Here is an 18,447-nt window from a genome sequence, read left to right as displayed (position 1 = left end):
CAGAACTGGTGGTGGACATGAGGAAGACCACGCCGGGGTGGCGGACGACTACTCATAGATAACAAACTCCACTGGAAGCACCGACGCCCCCTCCAGGAAGGTCCTCCAGTGTCTGCAGGAGCAGGCAGAGGAGGTCCTCTGAGTCTGAGGGGGCCAGCGCTCAGGCGCAGGACTGCGGCGTCAGAGAGGACAGCGCTTCACGGTGTGACTGACGGCGCCACACATCCCACCTGGGGCCACACCACTCCTCCCTCTGAGTGTCAGCTAGTGGCTCTAACCTGCTCACGCCTCCATGGCGCTTCTTCATCTCCCGCTTATTGCTATATATTAACGTGTCTTTATTTTGACTCCTGTCTCGCATGTTTGTCCCAGTCACCTGCTCTCTCTCCTTCTTCATGACTCTGGTGTGTTGAGCAGGAGTTGTGTTTGGAGCCAGTCATTCCGATCGATTGTTATTGGTGAGAAATCGATACTCCATGAGGGTCAGGCTTACTGTGCCGGTGTCAATCTAGACGGGAGGAAAGACCGGAGGCTGAGGCTTCGGAGCAGTTCCACTTCCGCCCGCCAGCCTTCTCCAGATTGTTGTTGTTGTTGCAGTGACTCATTCGGACCACCAGAGGTCACCAAGCGCCCTCTGCTTCATCTGTGCTGCAGAGGCTCCGCCGCTGGGGGGCGTTCCCACCCTGGTCCTACCGGGTGGTCTAATGGCGGAACCAGAACCGGGCTCCACCGCTGCCCGGTGCCCGGACGAGTCGTCGGACAGCGAGCCGGAGCAGGAGCCGGGAACTCCGCCGAAGCTCATCCGGAAAGTGTCGACGTCCGGTCAGATCCGCAGCCAGGTAGGAACCGTTAGATCCGGTCGATCCAGCGCGGGGGTTCCGAAGCCCTCCGCCCGGATCGCTCTCAGTGGACCCAGTTGGACGGCTAACCCCCGAACCCGTCGTGTGGTTCGTGGGTCAGACGTCCGTGTTTACGTGGCCATCGGAACCGCCTCCGGGCCACGACGGTCCAGTTGGCGTCTGTGATCCGGATCCACGGCTCGGATACTCGGAGGTTGAGGTTCGAATGGCTCCAGGGCCCAGTGAGTCCAGGAGCATCCCCAGTCTGGGTCCTGTTCCGACCTCAGAGCGGCGGCAGCGTCTCGACACCGAGGTTGGACGGAACCAGCGGGTCTTCGCTGCTAATGTGGCTAATGTTAGCCGGTGGGTTTGGAGGCCCCCGCCCTCGAGCTCCGCCTGCTCGCGCACGCGGTTCGGCTCGGTGACGTCATGGGTGGCCTCGCGCGCGCGCCCGCCCTCCTGGAGGATCCGAGCGTCTCTTGTGGCGGTCATGAGACTCTCACGAGCGAGCGAGCGCGCGCGCGCGAGGCTCTTACCGCCGAGCCGCTTGTGTGTTCCAGACGCTTCTGAAGGAGGGGAACCTGCTGAAGCAGACCAGCTCTTTCCAGCGCTGGAAGAGACGCTACTTCAAGCTGCGAGGACGGACGCTGTACTACGCCCAGACCGCCAAGGTGACGTCACGGCCCGGCCGAGGAGCAGCAGCGTGAGGCTGAAGCAGTGTGTGTGTGTGTGTCCTCCAGTCCATCATCTTCGATGAGGTGGACCTGACGGACGCCAGCGTGGCCGAGTCCAGCACCAAGAACGTCAACAACAGCTTCACGGTGAGTCCGTCCCAGCGTCCGTCCGTCTGCCCACGTGATGTCACCCGTCATGTGACCTCCTCTCTGATGACATCATTGCGCAACAGACTCCGTCCTCATTGTTTCGTATTGTTATGGAAGGTCTGTCTTTTAATTTGAAGGGGCTCAGTTCCGGCTGTACTTCCTGCCCGGTTGCTTCCTTCATGTGTTATTGGCGTGTGCCTGAGCAGGGCGCCGGGTCACAGCCCGGGTGAAGGGCTCCGTGCACTAGTGTCCTGTTTGGAGTGCGACTGGGCTGCGTGCGCTGTGGCCTCCTGGTGGTGACGGTGTGTGCGTGCAGGTGATCACGCCCTGCAGACGCCTGGTGCTCTGCTCCGACAACAGGAAGGAGATGGAGGAGTGGATGGCAGCGCTGCGCAGCGTCCAGAACCGCCACAACTACGAGGTGAGCTGCCGCTGCGCCCGCCTCCGACCAGGACCCTGACCCTGCTGCTGTCCCGCCCAGTCCACCCAGTACAGCATGGAGCACTTCAGCGGGCTGCACAACTGGTACGCCTGCTCTCACGCCCGCCCCACCTACTGCAACGTCTGCAGGGAGGCGCTGTCCGGCGTCACCTCGCACGGCCTGTCCTGTGAAGGTAGCTCCACCCCGCCCGCCCCGCCCCGCCCCGCCCACCCCGCTGAGCCCTGACGCTGTCCTGTGTCTCTGTGGCAGTGTGCAAGTTCAAGGCCCACAAACGTTGTGCGGTTCGAGCCACCAACAACTGCAAGTGGACGACTCTGGCGTCGGTCGGCCGAGACATCATGGAGGACGAGGACGGGGTGAGTGGCTCCCCCCCGCCACACACGCGCACGCAGGCTCACGCTGGTCCGCTCCCAGGTGTCGATGCCGCATCAGTGGCTGGAGGGGAACCTGCCGGTGTCAGCCAAGTGCGGCGTGTGCGAGCGCACCTGCGGCAGCGTGCTGCGGCTGCAGGACTGGCGCTGCCTGTGGTGCAAGGCCATGGTGAGCCCCGCCTCCTGGCCGTCTCAGCTGCTCACGCCGCCGCTCCTCACGCCTCTCTGCGCCCGCAGGTCCACTCCGCCTGCAGGGAGCAGGTGTCCAGCAGGTGTCCTCTGGGTCAGTGCAAGGTGTCGGTCATCCCTCCCACCGCGCTCAACAGCATCGACTCGGACGGTGAGTAACGGCCACGCCCGGCCCGCCGCCGCCCCCGCTCACGCTCCTCTGGCCCCTCCCGTAGGCTTCTGGAAGGCCTCTTGTCCCCCGTCCTGCACCAGTCCTCTGCTGGTCTTTGTCAACTCCAAGAGCGGAGACAACCAGGGCGTCAAGTTCCTGCGTCGCTTCAAGCAGCTGCTGAACCCGGCGCAGGTGTTCGACCTGATGAACGGAGGGCCGCACCTGGGGTGAGAGCCTGCTCCGGGCTGCCAGCCGGGACGCGCCCCGCCCCCCCCCCTCGCTGACGCCCGCCTCCTTCTCTCAGTCTGCGGCTCTTCCAGAGGTTCGACACCTTCAGGATCCTGGTGTGCGGAGGGGACGGCAGCGTGGGCTGGGTGCTGTCGGAGATCGACGCCCTGATGCTGCACAAGCAGGTGAGCAGACAGGGGCCGCGGCAGCGGGACCCGGAGCCCCTCACCAGCGTGCGTGTGTCCCAGTGTCAGCTCGGCGTCCTCCCTCTGGGCACCGGCAACGACCTGGCCCGGGTGCTGGGCTGGGGCTCGGCCTGCGATGACGACACGCAGCTGCCGCAGATTCTGGAAAAGCTGGAGCGGGCCAGCACCAAGATGTTGGACAGGTCAGTTTGCGGGTCGCGGGGTTGGGATGTCCAGGGTGTGGAGACCCGGTGGGACCCGGACCTGTCTCCCTGTGCAGGTGGAGCATCATGGTGTATGAGACCAAGTTCCCTCAGAAACATTCAGGATCCACCGAGGACTGCGATGGCGATGACTCGGAGGTGAGCGCCACGGCTCCGCCCCCCGCTGTGGCGTGCGCTGATGCGCCACTGTGTTTAGGTGCAGCAGATCCTGACTTACGAGGACTCGGTGGCGGCCCACCTGACCAAGATCCTGACCTCGGACCAGCACGCCGTTGTCATTTCCTCGGCCAGGTGCGTGCGTGTGTGTACGTGTGTCCCAGCTGCACGCTGACGTCTCTGTGTGGACCCTCTCAGGGTCCTGTGTGAGACCGTGAAGGATTTCGTTGCTCGGGTCGGGAGAGCGTACGAGAAGAACACGGAGGGTTCGGTGGAGTCTGAAGCCATGGCGACCAAGGTGGGCACACACACACACACACACACCTGCTTGTATTTCCCTTTCCCCAGCCTGAGGTCTTCAGAATGGTCGGGGAGGTCCCCACAAAGAGAGCGAGACAAAGGTGTGTGTGTGTGTGTGTGTGTGTGTGTGTGTGTGTGTGTGTTGGCAGTGCTGCGTCCTGAAGGAGAAACTGGACTCGCTGCTCAGGACTCTGAACGAGGAGTCTCGGGCCTCCAGCGCCCCCCCCACCATCGCCGAGGAGCAGGAAGAAGGCGACGGGCTGGTCTCACTGGCCCCGCCTCCCCCGCCCTGCTCCCCGCGGCCCCCCATGTTCCGGCCCCGGGAGCAGCTGATGCTGAGGGCCAACAGCCTGAAGAAAGCCATCCGCCAGATCATTGAGCACACAGAGAGAGGTGAGCTCACTTCCTGTGGCTGCGGCCGCCCTGACTCTGCAAGTGTGTGTGTGTGTGTGTGCGACAGCGGTGGACGAGCAGAACGCTCAGACTCAGCAGCAGGTCTTTACTGCGGCTCACGGCCGGGGGGAGGAGGAGGAGGAGGAGGAGGAAGACGCTGAGACGCTGACGTCGGGCCAGAGCTACAAACAGAGACATGGAGGTCAGTGACACTCCTACAGCTCCCCGCATGTCAGTGCAGGTGTGACTCGCGCCTGTGTTTCAGTTGGCAAGTCACCGTGTGAGAAGCTGATCGGTAAAGGAAGTCTGCCGTTGGGCAGCTCTGCATCACTTCCTGTTCAGGCAGGAAGTCATGAGAAGATGCCAATGCTGAACACAAAGATTCTGTACCCAGGTAACTCGCTGGCTCTCACTGTCTCACCCTCACTGTCTCACCCTCCGACTCCTCCCTGACTGTGTGCAGCTCTTCGCGCTGGTCTCTCCGGGTCCCTCTCCACCAGCGCTGTCATCACGCGTCTCCTGGTCAACGCCGACCCCCTCAGTTGTGACCCAGATAGCATGTAGGTGATGTTCCCCCGGCGCTGGCCGTCACGTGTGCGACCTGTGTGTGTGTGTGTGTGTGTGTCAGGGACTGCTACACCGAGAAATGTGTGATGAACAACTACTTTGGAATCGGACTGGACGCCAAGATCTCTCTGGATTTCAACAACAAACGGGACGAGCACCCGGAGAAGTGCAGGTAGGAAGGGAGGTGGACTGAGTCTCGGGCCGGTTCAGAGGCTCAGCTGCTTCCATGCTGTGACTCCAGGAGCCGGACCAAGAACATGATGTGGTATGGGGTCCTGGGCACCAAGGAGCTGCTGCACAGAACCTACAGGAACCTGGAGCAGCGTGTCCTGCTGGAGGTCAGGACTTGCAGGTGCAGGTGGAGGAGACAGCACAGTGATGCGTGCGTGCGTGCGTGTGTGTGAGACAGTGTGACGGGCGGCCCATCCCGCTGCCCAGTCTCCAGGGCATCGCTGTCTTGAACATCCCCAGTTACGCTGGAGGAACCAACTTCTGGGGCGGAACCAAGGAGGACGACGTAAGAGCCCAGCGGCGTTGTGACATCGCCCGCTCGACACACGCTCACGGCGCTCTCCTCCTGTCACAGACGTTCTCGGCGCCGTCCTTCGATGACAAGGTCCTGGAGGTGGTGGCCGTGTTTGGCAGCATGCAGATGGCTGTGTCCCGGGTCATCAACCTGCAGCACCACCGGATCGCACAGGTCTGTCCGTCCGTCCACCCGTCTGTCCGTCCGCTCACACTCAGTGGTCTCTGGCTCAGTGTCGGACCGTGAAGATCACCATCCTGGGGGACGAAGGCGTCCCGGTGCAGGTGGATGGCGAGGCCTGGGTCCAGCCGCCCGGCTACATCAAGATCATCCACAAGAACCGAACTCAGACGCTGACTCGGGACCGGGTGAGTGCTCCGGGGTCACTGGCGGCGCTGACCTGCTGACGTGTGCCGCCATGTGCCGCAGGCCTTTGAGAGCACGCTCAAGTCCTGGGAGGACAAGCAGAAGGGCGAGTTCCTGCGCCCTCCTCAGTCCAGCGCTCCAACCCATCCGGTCCCAGAGGAGGCTGCGGCACTGGTGCGGGAGTTCGCCCTGACAGCGGCAGCGCTCATTCACAGGTGAGTGTGTCTCTCCTGCGAGCATTGCGGCTGCTAGCGTCACAGTTGCTAGCGTCTCGGCTGCTTGCGTCACGGCTGCGAGTGTTTCTGCTCACAGTATCCGGGAGGTGGCCCAGTCTCACCACCACATGGAGCAAGAACTGGCCCATGTGGTCAATGCCAGCTCCAAGGCCATGGACGTGGCGTACGCCGAGGACTCGGGGGTAAGTCGCCGTCCACCGTCCGCCACTGGCACTTGCTGAACCTGGTCCTGCATTGTGCCCAGGAACTGAACCGCGGCGTGGTGGTCCACCTGGTGGAGAACGTCAAGGCCCTGCTGAGCGAAACAGAGTTGCTGTTGGCTGGGAAGATGTCCATGGTAGTCGTCTGCTCACTGACAGCATTTGGTCAGCAAGATGATGATAATGACGTGTGTTTGTGATCCTGCAGCTGCTGGACCCGCCCCAGCAGGACCAGCTAAACATGGCGCTGGGTTCGGTGGTGCAACTGCTGCCCCGGCTGGCCGAGGTGCCTTGGCTGAATTCTGTCGTCGACCTGCTGGACCATGAGGTAGGACGGCCTCCTCTGGTTCCGACCGTCTCACCCCTGGTTATGTCTGTCTCTCTCCTGGCTCTGTCCGTCTCTTCCCTGGTTTCGCCCGTCTCACCCTTGGTTCAGACCAACTCTCCCCTGGTTTCGCCCGCCGTCTCTCCCCCGGTTCCGTCCGTCTCACCCCTGGTTCTGTGCCACAGGGTCAGCTGAACGACTTCTCGAAACGAGGTCGCAGTGGGAAGTTCCGCCTGGTTCCCAAGTTCAAGAAGGACAAGATGAACAAGAACAAGGAGGCCTGCAGCACGTGCTCCCTCCCAGGTACCAGCTCCGTCCGGTTCTGTGTGTCAGCTGTACAAACCTCACTGGGTGTTTTCCTTTCTCCCCCTCACTTCCTGCGCTCAGTCCACCAGTGGGGCACGGAGGAGGTGGGGGCCTGGCTGGAGCTCCTGTGTCTGGCTGAGTACAAGGACATTTTCCTCCGACATGACATCCAGGGGGCGGAGCTCGTCCACTTGGAGAGGAGGGACCTGAAGGTACGGCTCCCCTGCGTGTGTGGGTGGGGGAGCTCTGACTGTGTGCGTGTGTGTGTGTGTGTGTGTGTCAGGACCTCGGGGTGACCAAGGTGGGCCACATGAAGAGGATCCTGCAGGGAATCAGGGAGCTGAACAGGAGCAGCAGCGCCAGCGAAGCCTGAGCCGCTGACCTCCCGTGGAGCAAGCCTACCTCTGCTGCCCCGCCCCCTCACCTGAGGTGGTTGGCCTGACCTTGGAGAGGCGCAGGAGTCGGGGTGGCTCGATGACAGCATCGCTTCTGTCCTCCGACAAATCTATTTAAGACCTTTGACTTTTTTATTGGCAAACGTGAGCTTTTTACTTCCGAGACTTGCTCTCGCCAGCTCCAACCCCTCGTGCCTTAGGTCTGCTCGGCAGCGCCCTCTGCAGGTCCAGCTGTCCAGCGGATCAATAAAGTTGGTGTGGCAACTTCAACTGCTGTAGACCTGGCTGTGTTGAGGCCCCTCGGACCTTGGACCCCCTGCTGCGTCACCAGTGTTGACTGTCGGGTTAACCATCAGCCGCACCGCGCCGAGCAGGATCTCCGGCTGGCGCTGGGCTCGGGTCATGATCGGGTCCCGCAGGAGCCACATGTCCGTGCTGGAGCTGCTGCTGCTGCTCTGCAGCCTGCTGCGCTGCGGCTCCCTGGAGGGCTCACGCGCACACATGCTAACGCTAACCTCCCCGCGCTCCCTCTTTCTGCGGCCGGCCGCAGCCCGACAGTGGCTTCGCTCGTCCGCCAGCAGGTGGCGCCGGGCCAACTCGCTCCTCCTGGAGGAGCTGCTGCCGGGGAACCTGGAGAGGGAGTGTTACGAGGAGGCGTGTTCCCAGGAGGAGGCGGCCGAGATCTTCCAGACGCCAGAGAAGTCGGTAGGTGGCGGCAGTCGGCGCGCGAGAGTGCGCCTGTGCTCACCCGCTCTCCTGCCTCCACAGCTGGAGTTCTGGTTCCGCTACACCAGTGAGTTGGGCGCGCCAGAGCCGCTGCCGCCAGGCGTCACTGAGCGCTTCTGCTTCTCAGGTCCCGACCCCTGCAGGAGCGACCCGTGTCAGAACGGCGGCCTCTGCTCTCTGGAGCGGGGAAGCTTCGTGTGCCTGTGTCCGCCTCGCTTCCGCGGCAGGACCTGCGACTCCGGTAACCGCGGTCTGCGCAGGCGCTAGGTGCTCCAGGCTCTGGTCCTCACAGCCGCTCTCCCACGGCAGACGCGCTGCAGTGCCGCTACCAGAACGGCGGATGCATGCAGTACTGCAGGGACCTTCCAGGGGGCGCCACGGTGCAGTGCGGCTGCGCCGACGGTTACACACTGGAGGCGGACGGTCGTCGCTGCGAGGCCACTGGTGACACGCACGCACGCACGCACGCACTCTCTCACTCACCTCAGCCTAATCCTGCGCCCACAGTGGCCTTTCCCTGTGGCCGCCAGCAGGTGGCAGCACTGCAGCCGGGACGCTCACGGGGAGGTCTCTTTGACGTCACCGGGGCCAACGTCACCTGGGCCAACGTCACCTGGACCGAGCCTCCAGCGCCAGTGAACAGTTCAGCTCTCGGTGGAAATCACAGCGAGTGGGCGTGGCCAGATGAGGCGACGCCACGCATTGTGGGCGGGGCTCTGGAGAAGAGAGGGGGCAGCCCGTGGCAGGTCTCCACGCACGTCCCGGTCCGAGACGCGTGGGCCGCCGGTCGTGAGCCCGGCTGTGCTGTGTGCAGGTCCTGATCCGCAGGGCGGACGGCTACGGCTTCTGTGGCGGGACGCTGGTGTCGGACCGCTGGATCGTCTCCGCTGCGCACTGCTTCCAGGAGGCTGCCGATCACGTGACCATCGGTGCGGCCGCCGCCGCGTGTGACCGTGGCGGGTGACTGACGTGTGTGTGTGTGTGTGCGCGCGCGCGCAGGGGACCTGGACAAGCAGCGGCCGGACCCTGGAGAGCAGCTGATCCATGTCCAGCAGGTGGTGCTGCATCCTCACTTCCACGCCTTCACCTTCGACAGCGACCTGGCCCTGGTGCTCCTGGCTCGGCCGGTGCTCTGGGGCCCCACCGCGGTGCCGGCGTGTCTGCCCGACCCGCACCTGTCCCGATACTTGCTGAGGGTGAGGCAAGGCCAGCCGCCCCCCGACCTGTCTGTGTGCCTCCCTGTCCTTGTGAGGACCCGTGTGAGGTTTCAACCAACAGAGCTGGAGCTGGGCTCCGCTCATCAACCAACAGAGGGAGGTCCTCACTGTGTCAAGCCTCAGTTTGAGGGTCAAAGCTACCAGCCGAGTCATTATCACTGGGTTTCAGTTTGGTTCAGAGTCAAGGCGCAGTCGAGCCACGTGTCTGAGATGGTTGGGTTCAGGGGCGATGGCCATGCGGGTCCTCGCTGAGACAGGAAGACAAACCTGTGTGTGTGTGTGTGACGGCAGGAGGGGAACCGCGGCCTGGTCACCGGCTGGGGCGCCACCAGCTACATGCGACGCTCGTCCCGCTTCCTCCGGCGCGTGGCGCTGCCGGTGGTCAGTCACCGGGACTGCAGCGGCTCCACGGAGCAGGTAGGGCTCTGTGGGCGGGCGGCTCCTCCCGGCTGACGCCTGCGCCTCCTCCTGCAGGTGATCACAGACAACATGTTCTGCGCCGGCTTCCTGCAGGCCGGCCGGGACTCCTGCAGCGGGGACAGCGGCGGGCCCTTCATGGTCCACTACCGAGGCACCTGGTTCCTGACCGGCGTGGTCAGCTGGGGCGAGAGATGCGCCGCGCCGGGCAAGTACGGCGTCTACACGCGGCTGGGGGGGAACTACCTGAGCTGGATCGCCGACACCATGGCGGCGCTGACCCCGGCCGGCCCCGCCCCCTCGCCATAAATCCACTGGAAACCCCACGTCTGCTCGAGGGTGTCTGTCTGAGCGCGGTGCTGGCGCTCCAGGACGACCACCACCACGCCGCGTCGCTCGCGAGATTGGGTTTATTTGACAAGCTCACGTGACAAAAGGGCGGCGCCACTAGAGGGCGTCCTGCGTCTGGTTGCGTATCCAGTGGACGTAATGGGCCACGCGCGTGTAGACCCCGTACACTCTGCGGCTGCCGCACTCCTCCGGTCCGGCCCAGGACACCAGCCCCATCACGGCCCAGCCGCCCGCCTCCTCCATCACAAAGGCCCCCCCGCTGTCGCCCAGGCACGTGTCCCGCCCCCCCTCCAGGAAGCCGGCGCAGAACATGCCGTCGCTGATGTTGTAGCTGCGCGAGCGCGAGGCGTAGCTGGCGCGACACTCCTCCTGCGCCACCACCGGCAGCTTGACGTACTGCAGCCGGCTCCCGCTGCCCGAGGCCGCAGACTGGGACAGGCCCCAGCCCGCCACCAGGCCCAGGGTGTCGGGGGGCGGCAGGTGGTGCGGCCGTGGCGCCGGCAGACAGACGGGCTGGACCGCGTCGCTCAGCGGCGCCGGCACGCGCAGCTTCAGCAGAGCCAGGTCGCTGTGGTAGTTGTCCGGCCGAAAGTCGGGATGAAGAAGGATCCGCTCCACCGGGACACTGGACCACGTGGCCTGGTCCTGGTAGTCCAGCAGACCCAGGTACACCTGCGCGCACACACACACACACGTGCGTTTGTCTCTCGCTCTATCCCTGTGGGGACCATCAACCCAAACACACGGCTGACCTGGACCTCAGTGCCAGTGAGTTTGAAGTCTTCACCCTCAAACTGAGGGTTGGACCTGTGGGGACCTTTTGCCGGTCCGCACAAAGACGTAAGGTCCCCATGAGGCGGTATAAACAAGCCCGGACACATGTGCGTTTGTCTCTCTCTCTCGCTCGCTCTATCCCTGTGGGGACCATCAACCCAAACACACGGCTGACCTGGACCAGGAGCACAGAGCCAGTGAGTTTGAAGTCAGAAGTCACCGGCAGAAGGTCCCCACGAGGAGAGTGTGTTGTGGAGAACTGGTCCCCATGAGGCAGAACAAACAATCACACCCGCAGCAGGCGGCTCCGGTTGCCTCCCGCGGCCGACGCACCTTCACGTGTTCGGGCGCCACAGCCACGACACTGGCGTCCCGCCGCTGAGAGCGCAGCACGTGGGCGGCGGTCAGGATCCAGGACCTGGACAGCAGGGCCCCGGAGCCAAACCAGCGGTCTTCAGGGACGCGGGACAAGTCCTCCACGCTGAGCAGAACCTGCCACGGGAACCAGCCGGGCTCTGCCGCTCGGCCCCCCACGATCCTCTTGGCCTGGCGGGGGAGGGGCCGGCGGGGCCTTCCGCAGTCCGCCGCTGCAACACAGGTGCGTCCGTCAGCTCGGGAAGGCCCCGCCGGCCCCTCCCCCGCCACTCACCTGCACAGACGGGCTCCTCCTGGGACCAGCGGCCGTCGGCCCCACACTCGGTCTGCAGCTGCTCCACCGCTTCTCCGTCTCCCTGCAACACAGACACTTGACCAGCAGGGGGAGCAGCAGGCCTCCCGCCGCCTCAGGTGGCGCCACCAACCTTCAGGAGCCTGAATCCCGGCGAGCAGGTGACCAGCACCTGGTCTCTGTAGGAGTACTCTGATTGGTCGGGACTGATGATCCCGTGTGCCGGGCGCGGCGGCGGCGGACAGCCACTTCCTGTGGGAGGACGACCGGTGAAGCGGCGTGCGTGCGTGCGTGCGTGCGTGCGAGCGAGCGAGCGCGTCTCACCCTCAGCAGAGTAGGTGAGTCTCCAGCCGCGGTTCTCTCCGGAGCTGTCGCTGTGAAAAAGCACCACTGCCACGTTCCCGTCCACCACCAGGGTTCCTGGCGAGCGGGTGCCGCAGAACGGACCCAGGACTCCTCCCTCCACCTCAATCTGCCCCCCCCCAACACACACAGGAACACGCAGGTGAGGCCGGGAGCGGCGAGCGGCCGCGGCCGGCGCAGCACCTTGACGTGGTCGTAGGGGCAGCGCACGTCGGGATGGTCCTCCACGTCGAAGAGCGGGTCGAAGTGCAGCCGCAGCCGCAGCCCCGCCTCCACCTGGATCACGTGACGACACTCCGAGCTCTTGGGGTACGGCGAGGGGAAGTCCACGCTGCTGAGCGCTCCGGAAGGTTCCCGCAGCCGGCCGCCGCACGCCACTGTTGACGCCAGAGGTCACCAAAGGTCAGCAGAGGTCGGCGAACCTGCAGCGCCTGTTCACGACACTGAAACGCTCCTTCTTCAGGTGGAGGTGATGTCACCACAGCTGTCCAGTCGCTAACTGTTTTCATGACTGATCTGCGATAGGAGCACTGGCTGTCTCCGGCTCTGATCCGCCCCCGCTGTCACTGCCTGATCTGGTCCGCTGGAAGTTCCGGTGCTGGAACCGGATCTTCTGCAACTTGTGTTTACTGATTATATGGTGTAAGATTGTGCGATTTTTGCCATAGTTGTCGATGTGTCGCAGTGAAACCTGGAAACGATCGGCGTGTCAGGAGGTGCTGCAGCAGGAAGGCACCCACGTGCACTCCGGCGCACCTGCTATGATGCCTGCGAGTGATTCTTGGCTATTATTATTATTATTATTAAAAGAATCAATATTTGTCATTTAGTAGGCTTCTGTCTGCTCTTATCATGTTTGAACGCAGCGTTATTGTGGCTTCCGACACAATAGATACGGAGTGTGTGGGAAACTTTTCTCCCGGACTTGGATTCAGAGGAGCAGGAGGGAGCTCAGCTGCCCTCAACCAGGTCCACGTGGACCGTGGCGCAGCGTCCCGCTGTGTTGTTGGATTAAAAAAAAAAACAACTGCAATATCATATAAAGCCTACAGTGTCTTCATCTAGACTCTGGAAGTAAAGAAACTAAGCTAAGAAAGACTTCACCGCCTGTGCGCCATGGAACCATGGGCGCACGCGCTCACCAGTGAAGGTCAGTGGGTAAAGCGCATCAGGCCGTGACACCCGTCACAAAGTCATGCTCGCGCTAAGCCACGCCCACTCTGACCTCGGCAGGTGCGGTTGTCGGCGTGCAGCTGGTAACCGTGGCGACAGGAGCAGTAGAAGCCTCCGATGTAGTTGTGACAGAGGTGATCGCAGGGCGGGTCCTGCTCCGTGGCACCTTCGCACTCGTCCACGTCTGTGGAGGAAGAGAGGCGCCCAGGAGTCGCGGCCTGACCTCTGACCTCTGACCCACCTGTGGCACTGTAGTGAGCCAGGAAGCCCGAGAAACGTTCCTCGTCCGAGAAGTCGGAGCGGAAGGAGACGGACAGGGAGGTTCCAGGTGACGTGATGACCCCAGTGCCCGGCACAGACTCGGTGTCTGTGTCCTCGCGGCCGCAGAACAGCGCCAGCGTCTGACCCTCCGCCTCCACCTGTACACACACACACAGGCAAAGCATCATGGGAGGTGGTAGTTTATTATGAGAGAGTGATGGGACCTGGCCTGGATTAGACCGGACTGGAGTCACAGTTGGTCATCACCTGGTACCAACAGACATCACCTGGTGCAGTGATGCTCAACCACAGGCCCTGTAAGGGCCGCCAGCGCCCCCTACAGGGCCCCTGGAGGTTTGCTTGTTCCACCCCTCTGGACCGTGAGAGGCTCAGCTTTAACCCATGAGCCACGTATGGTGGCAGTAGTGAGTCAGTGAAGTCACCAACTATGGAGAAGTTCTTGGACAGAAACAGTGATGAAGAAAGTGATGGCGCCCCCTACAGGAAACACTGTTCTTTCATTCACACGGGAGTGAAGCACACTGGAGGAGCAAACTCTTTAGGTCAGACGGAGGAGGCTGGACCAGACCAGAGCTGCTCCTGATAAGAGCCGCCGGGGTCCGGAACAGGGGCGCATGCCTTGGGGTCGTTGCCATGGCTACGAGGGCGCCAGCGACCAGGACTGGCGTCAGCAGCTGAGGACCAATGGGACGGGGACGCAGGCCACGTGGAGGAACTTTGGTGTATCAAGGGTCAAGACCTCCGATAGTGTTTTGTGCCTCTACCGGACTTCTGCTCAGGCTCAGTCAGGCGTAGTTGCTGAGCCAGAATTCTGCCCGTGTATTCCACTCCTCTGCCAGGGAATAAATCTTGGATATAACGTGTTGGATTCTGGCCAGTCATTCTCACGAGAGAACGGACGTACACGGGAGGGGGATTTCCAACAACTTGAGGGGGCCATTTGTTCATGGCAAGGTGGGCCCCGAGATCCCAAAGGTTCAGAAGCCCTGAAAAACATCCCAAACTCAGCTCACTGTCAATCTCCATTGTGCTGTTTTCAGTGTATAGAGAGATGTGGTTGTCATGGAAACGCATCTGGATCGATGTGGGTTTCTCAGCTCCATCCAAAACACCTGAACCTGAACCAACTGACAAAACGTCCCCACAAAGTCAGTCCATGAACACACACAGGAAGAGAGAATGGGAGGCAATGTGAGTGTCGGGAGCAGCTGGCAGGCGTCAGCGCCTGGAGCCAGAGACCCGGTCACTGACCCTCAGACTCACACAAATATTTAGAGAAGAACATTCCGGCGCCACGCGCTCCGCCGGCCTCGACCTCCGACCTGCGGCCCAGAGCGTGGGAAGCCACTCTCACCTGGACGTAGTCGTACTGGCACAGGTGGGACGGCTCCAGGTGGAAGTGGCTGAAGTAGAGCTGGAGCCGGAAGCCGTGCGGGACGCTGAGGTTCCAGAGCCGCGCCGAGTCCGGAGGGTAGGCCTCGGGAAAGTTGGGCGAGCTGAGGCTCCCGTGGAGCGGAGGCAGGGCGCGGAGTCCCAGCGCCTGAAGCAGCCAGCAGAGCAGCGCCACCGTCCTGTGGGGACCGCAGATGTCGCTCTGACGTCACGCGCTCGGAGCCGCCTCACTCACCTCATGTCTCCCGCTGCGCTCCCGCCGAACAAATGGCGCCAAGCGGCGCAGCCCGCGTGGGCGGCGTCACGTCAGGCGGGGAACCCGCCCTCAAACCCTCGCCGCGGCTCTGACGTCACCATCCCGGCAACAGGTGGCCGCCGCCGCCGCTCGCGGTCGTCAGGGCGACGGTGACGTCAGCGGCGCCTCTGGTTTCCCGGGCCGCAGCGGAGCGCGATGCCGAGCCGACACAAGCGGCTGCTCTTCTGCACCTGCGGCCTCTCGAGCCTGTGCTGCGCGCTGGCCGCCGCGGTGGCCACCGGCCTGCCTCTCTGGGTCCAGGGGACGGTGCTGTGCCGGACCGGAGCCGAGCTGGTCAACGCGTCCGGGGCGGAGCTGGACAAGTTCCTGGGCGGCCTGAGCTACGGACTCTTCGGCGGGGAGCGGGTGAAGCAGTGCGGGCTGGGGGGCCGCGCGTCCCGCTTCTCCTGTGAGTGGCCTCGCACGCACGCACGCACGCACGCGCCTGTCGCGGGACTCGGCGCCCAGCTTAAACCCAGTTATGATGAAGAAGAGGGTCCGGAGCGCACAGCGCGGGTGTGGAGCAGGGCTCGCGAACATGGTGCCCACAGAGAGGGAGGAGCCCACGGGCCGCTCCGAAGAGCGTGTGCTCACCGTGTTGTTGTTGAGGGGGTCACCCGGGCCGGTCAGCAGTGTTTCTGCCTGACTGGCTCAGAACCAGGGCTGCTCTGTCACAGTGTGTTCTGTCCTCCATGGCCTCACCAACTGTCTCTGTGTGCTTGTTGCTACTGCCTTGTGGGGACCTTTCGCCCGTCCCCACAGGTCCAAACCTCAACTTGAGGAAGAAGACGTCAAACTAGCTGGGTTCCAGTCCGGTTCAGGAGAGCCGTGTGTTTGGGAGGCTTAGGTTCAGGGCGGGAGGCTGGGGAGAGGGTGACGGCCAGGCGAGGTCCTCACAGTGTGGTGTCTTGTCATGCCCTCACCGACCTTTGTGTGTGTCCAGTCTTCCCGCAGCTGCAGGCCTCGGTGCCCGTGCTCCTCCACGTCTCCACCATCTTCTTCTGTGGGCTGGTGCTGCTCTTCTCGTCTCTGTCTTGCGCCTTCTTCTTCTTCAACGCCTTCGGCCGGCCACAGGAGGCGCTGCACGGCCCTCGGGGGCTCTACCTGTGGACCCTGGCGTCATGTGAGTGCGGCGCCGCGCTCGAGCCCCCGGAGCCTGGTCTGACCGCTGTGTTGCAGGCGCGTGCAGCGGCCTGGTGATGGCGCTCTTCTCCTCCGAGGTGAAGCTCCACCACCTCTCCGAGCGGATCTCCAACGTCAACGAGGACGTCTTCACCTTCCAGACCTACAGCGAGAGCTACGGCCGCAGCTTCTGGCTCTTCCTGCTGGTCCTCCTCCTCCAGGCCCTCAACGCGCTGCTGACCCGACTGGCCGGGATCCGGCTGCCCTTCTGGGAGGCCAAGCCGGCGGAGGGCGGCGGCGGCGCCATGGACCTGCTGTACTGAGGGTTCAATAAAGCCGCCACTGCCCGAGTTCGAGGGAGCTTTTATTCTGGCAGGTTCAGACCATCCCGCTCCACTGCAGCGAGGTGTAGACCACCAGGCCGTCGGCGCCCGGCGAGCACAGAAGCACCGTCTTCTTGACGTTGGAGCCCAGACGGGCCACAGCCAGGAGGTCCAGCAGCCGGACGCTCTGCTCCAGAGGCTGGCAGACGGCGATGAAGTGGGCGTGGAAGCGGACAGGATCCCCTGAGGAGCAGAGCGAGAGAGCGCCATGAGGAGCCGCGGCCAGCAGAGCAGGGGGGCGGGCACACACCTGGGTAGACCAGGAAGTCGCCGCCGAACTTCCCAGCGGAGGTGAGGAAGAAGCCCCGCTCTCTGAGGTCCTGGAAGACCCGGAGTCTGGCGTCTGGCGGGGCCCGGCCGGGACCCGGTGTCTGCGACGGGAGCCGGGACAGCGGGCGGTGGGTCAGACCCGCGCGGGCCGTGCTGAGCTGCACCGCCATGGCTGAGCGCGGGAAGACAAAGTCCTGCTCCAGCGCCGTCAGCCGCCGCTGGAGGTCCTCAGCCGTGGCTCGGTCTGGTGGAGCGGGTCCTGAGGGAGCGGACCAGACTGGGGCCTGTGGCTCAGCCGACCACATGGCCCTGGTCAGACAGGACTTCCTGTCCTGCAGGGCCAGCGCCTGCTGCTGCTGGTGGCTCCGCCGCTGCTCCGCCTCGTACAGCGCCACCTGCTGACGCCGCTCTGCCGCTGGAACGTCCTGCCGACTCAGAGCAGGGTGGGAAGCGGACGTGACATCACAACCTGCGGCGCTCCGGCGCAGCACTTCCTCCTCCTCAGGCAGCAGCAGCAGCGGCCGCCCCAGTTTGGAGTTCTGTCTGGGGGCACGCGCGAGGGAGCCCACCAGCGCCCCCACCAGGCCGCGCCGTCGCGCCGCGCGCAGGTCTGCCGAGCGCCACAAGAGGGCGACAGAGTCGCAGCCACCGACGGCGTCGGCAGGAGCCGCGGGCTCGTGCATGTCAGCCAGACACGCGGGATGTGGAACCACGGAGCGGCGCTCTAGGTTTTAAATGTCAGGAACAATCGGCGAAGCTCACCACGCGCTCCCCTGGGCGGCTCGGTACTCAGCGAAAACCCGTGTGAACGAGGCCAAACCCTGCTTCCGGCGAGGCGCCAACGGCTCCACACGCTCCGTCACGTGGAACCTGGAGCTCAAGCCACCGGAGAAAACGCTGCGGTCGCGAGCTCGCTTGGTGTCGCTGGCGCTTGGACGTGACGTGCACGGTGCGGTGCCGGCGAGGGGAAGTGACGACATGCGCGCGCGCCTGTAGGCAACTTGTAGTCCCAGGGGCTCAAACAGACGCAAATGTGACTGGAGTCAAGGCCGCACCAATGCAACGCGCGTGTAATGCGAGCATTACGGTAATGCCAAGGCGAAGCCGATTTCAAAGCAAAAGACACGGAAATATACCGTATCGTCCTAGAAAATCCACCTGGAAGACACCCAGGAAGCATGTGTCATTTCAAAGTAAAAGCCTTTGCATGTGCTGCTTATTGAATGTGGATGTGTACATATTTGTAATGATATTTTGGGGAATCCCTGAGGTGGACCACTATTCCACTGGTCTAGGACTCAGCCCTGGAAGTGGCCCAGGACGTTTGAGGCCAAACTTGAGGCCTTTTGAAATTGGAGCATCATTTTCAAAAGGCCTTTATTTTGAAACGACACACGAGGTTGCGTTCTAACTTCCACGGGACCAATGAGTTGGATTTTTCGTTTTGGCGCGAGCTTGGTTGGGCGAGATCCGTGCGCGCAGCTTCAGCAGCGGAGGCGTGTCTGAGCGCAGGAATGGTGCACTCGGCGCCAGCGTGCACGTCTGAGGAACAAGGGATGACGAGTGACATTCCACAGTTGGGCCAAAACAATGTCGGATCGACATGTCTTACCGCTGATCCTCCGGTCGTCGATGGCGGAAATAAACGCCTGGCTTGACCTCGGCAAAGCGACATCATGACATGTCAGCAGCATGCGGCTACTTGGCCAGGGTCAGGCGCATGCTTCGGTGAGGCCGGCCTCGTCTGCAGTCCGACTGTCTCTCAAGCACGCTCACTTCCTGTTTCCTTCTT

At 63.2% G+C, this 18,447-nt stretch overlaps 5 protein-coding genes across 6 annotated transcripts; 3 read left to right on the top strand and 2 right to left on the bottom strand.

Annotated features, from left to right (window-relative positions):
• Positions 1–661: 661 nt before the first annotated feature.
• On the top strand, positions 662–7,493 carry LOC128767781 (diacylglycerol kinase delta-like). Its single transcript, XM_053880074.1, has 30 exons — positions 662–839; positions 1,400–1,510; positions 1,580–1,660; positions 1,980–2,084; positions 2,145–2,277; positions 2,355–2,461; positions 2,520–2,645; positions 2,714–2,816; positions 2,881–3,043; positions 3,121–3,229; positions 3,293–3,432; positions 3,510–3,591; positions 3,650–3,744; positions 3,808–3,907; positions 4,059–4,302; positions 4,370–4,504; positions 4,568–4,696; positions 4,766–4,862; positions 4,931–5,041; positions 5,111–5,207; positions 5,279–5,386; positions 5,456–5,569; positions 5,629–5,763; positions 5,825–5,976; positions 6,074–6,179; positions 6,242–6,334; positions 6,406–6,525; positions 6,708–6,825; positions 6,910–7,040; positions 7,112–7,493. The coding sequence occupies exons 1-30, from the start codon at positions 705–707 to the stop codon at positions 7,199–7,201; spliced, it is 3,570 nt and encodes a 1,189-aa protein (XP_053736049.1). The 5' UTR covers positions 662–704; the 3' UTR covers positions 7,202–7,493.
• Positions 7,494–7,587: 94 nt separating this feature from the next.
• LOC128767994 (coagulation factor IX) lies at positions 7,588–10,812 on the top strand. 2 transcript variants are annotated; one of them, XM_053880469.1, is made up of 9 exons: positions 7,588–7,928; positions 7,992–8,016; positions 8,077–8,190; positions 8,259–8,393; positions 8,457–8,695; positions 8,764–8,878; positions 8,949–9,145; positions 9,458–9,583; positions 9,680–10,812. In XM_053880469.1, exons 1-9 carry the CDS (start codon positions 7,626–7,628, stop codon positions 9,890–9,892), a joined length of 1,467 nt encoding a protein of 488 aa, XP_053736444.1. In that variant the 5' UTR covers positions 7,588–7,625; the 3' UTR covers positions 9,893–10,812. The 2 variants fall into 2 exon arrangements, with proteins under 2 accessions (XP_053736444.1, XP_053736434.1); XM_053880459.1 differs by having other exon boundaries at positions 9,641–10,812.
• masp1 (MBL associated serine protease 1) lies at positions 9,976–15,080 on the bottom strand. Its single transcript, XM_053880298.1, has 10 exons — positions 14,821–15,080; positions 14,548–14,764; positions 13,153–13,330; positions 12,964–13,095; positions 11,922–12,115; positions 11,700–11,847; positions 11,509–11,627; positions 11,358–11,439; positions 11,042–11,295; positions 9,976–10,606 (listed from the first exon to the last, which is right to left on the bottom strand). The coding sequence occupies exons 1-10, from the start codon at positions 14,823–14,825 to the stop codon at positions 10,031–10,033; spliced, it is 1,905 nt and encodes a 634-aa protein (XP_053736273.1). The 5' UTR covers positions 14,826–15,080; the 3' UTR covers positions 9,976–10,030.
• On the top strand, positions 14,995–16,370 carry clrn1 (clarin 1). The gene is made up of 3 exons (XM_053880830.1): positions 14,995–15,289; positions 15,824–16,003; positions 16,060–16,370. The coding sequence occupies exons 1-3, from the start codon at positions 15,037–15,039 to the stop codon at positions 16,323–16,325; spliced, it is 699 nt and encodes a 232-aa protein (XP_053736805.1). The 5' UTR covers positions 14,995–15,036; the 3' UTR covers positions 16,326–16,370.
• tsen34 (TSEN34 tRNA splicing endonuclease subunit) lies at positions 16,355–18,348 on the bottom strand. Its single transcript, XM_053880663.1, has 2 exons — positions 16,636–18,348; positions 16,355–16,568 (listed from the first exon to the last, which is right to left on the bottom strand). The coding sequence occupies exons 1-2, from the start codon at positions 17,336–17,338 to the stop codon at positions 16,381–16,383; spliced, it is 891 nt and encodes a 296-aa protein (XP_053736638.1). The 5' UTR covers positions 17,339–18,348; the 3' UTR covers positions 16,355–16,380.
• Between the last annotated feature and the right edge of the window lie 99 nt (positions 18,349–18,447).

This window comes from Synchiropus splendidus, chromosome 1 (assembly GCF_027744825.2).
Source record: "Synchiropus splendidus isolate RoL2022-P1 chromosome 1, RoL_Sspl_1.0, whole genome shotgun sequence".
Classification (NCBI taxonomy): domain Eukaryota; kingdom Metazoa; phylum Chordata; class Actinopteri; order Syngnathiformes; family Callionymidae; genus Synchiropus; species Synchiropus splendidus.
The sequence above is the reverse complement of the archived record's forward strand: the minus strand, read 5'-3'. Positions and strand labels throughout refer to the sequence as shown.

Excerpts from the sequence above, each read along its gene's own strand:
- masp1 (XM_053880298.1), bottom strand. Across the intron at positions 13,331-14,547 it reads GCCAGTACGACTACGTCCAG|GTGGAGGCGGAGGGTCAGAC; the intron begins GTGAGAGTGGCT and ends GTGTGTGTACAG. Across the intron at positions 11,296-11,357 it reads GGAGGAGCCCGTCTGTGCAG|CGGCGGACTGCGGAAGGCCC; the intron begins GTGAGTGGCGGG and ends CCTGTGTTGCAG.
- clrn1 (XM_053880830.1), top strand. The coding sequence starts at position 15,037 with ATGCCGAGCCGACACAAGCGGCTGCTCTTCTGCACCTGCGGCCTCTCG. Across the intron at positions 15,290-15,823 it reads CCGCGCGTCCCGCTTCTCCT|TCTTCCCGCAGCTGCAGGCC; the intron begins GTGAGTGGCCTC and ends GTGTGTGTCCAG. Across the intron at positions 16,004-16,059 it reads CCTGTGGACCCTGGCGTCAT|GCGCGTGCAGCGGCCTGGTG; the intron begins GTGAGTGCGGCG and ends GCTGTGTTGCAG.
- tsen34 (XM_053880663.1), bottom strand. The coding sequence starts at position 17,338 with ATGCACGAGCCCGCGGCTCCTGCCGACGCCGTCGGTGGCTGCGACTCT. Across the intron at positions 16,569-16,635 it reads CGACTTCCTGGTCTACCCAG|GGGATCCTGTCCGCTTCCAC; the intron begins GTGTGTGCCCGC and ends TCTGCTCCTCAG.
- LOC128767781 (XM_053880074.1), top strand. The coding sequence starts at position 705 with ATGGCGGAACCAGAACCGGGCTCCACCGCTGCCCGGTGCCCGGACGAG. Across the intron at positions 5,977-6,073 it reads GCGGCAGCGCTCATTCACAG|TATCCGGGAGGTGGCCCAGT; the intron begins GTGAGTGTGTCT and ends TTCTGCTCACAG. Across the intron at positions 6,180-6,241 it reads CGTACGCCGAGGACTCGGGG|GAACTGAACCGCGGCGTGGT; the intron begins GTAAGTCGCCGT and ends CATTGTGCCCAG.
- LOC128767994 (XM_053880459.1), top strand. The coding sequence starts at position 7,626 with ATGATCGGGTCCCGCAGGAGCCACATGTCCGTGCTGGAGCTGCTGCTG. Across the intron at positions 8,017-8,076 it reads GTTCTGGTTCCGCTACACCA|GTCCCGACCCCTGCAGGAGC; the intron begins GTGAGTTGGGCG and ends TCTGCTTCTCAG. Across the intron at positions 8,696-8,763 it reads GAGGGGGCAGCCCGTGGCAG|GTCCTGATCCGCAGGGCGGA; the intron begins GTCTCCACGCAC and ends TGCTGTGTGCAG.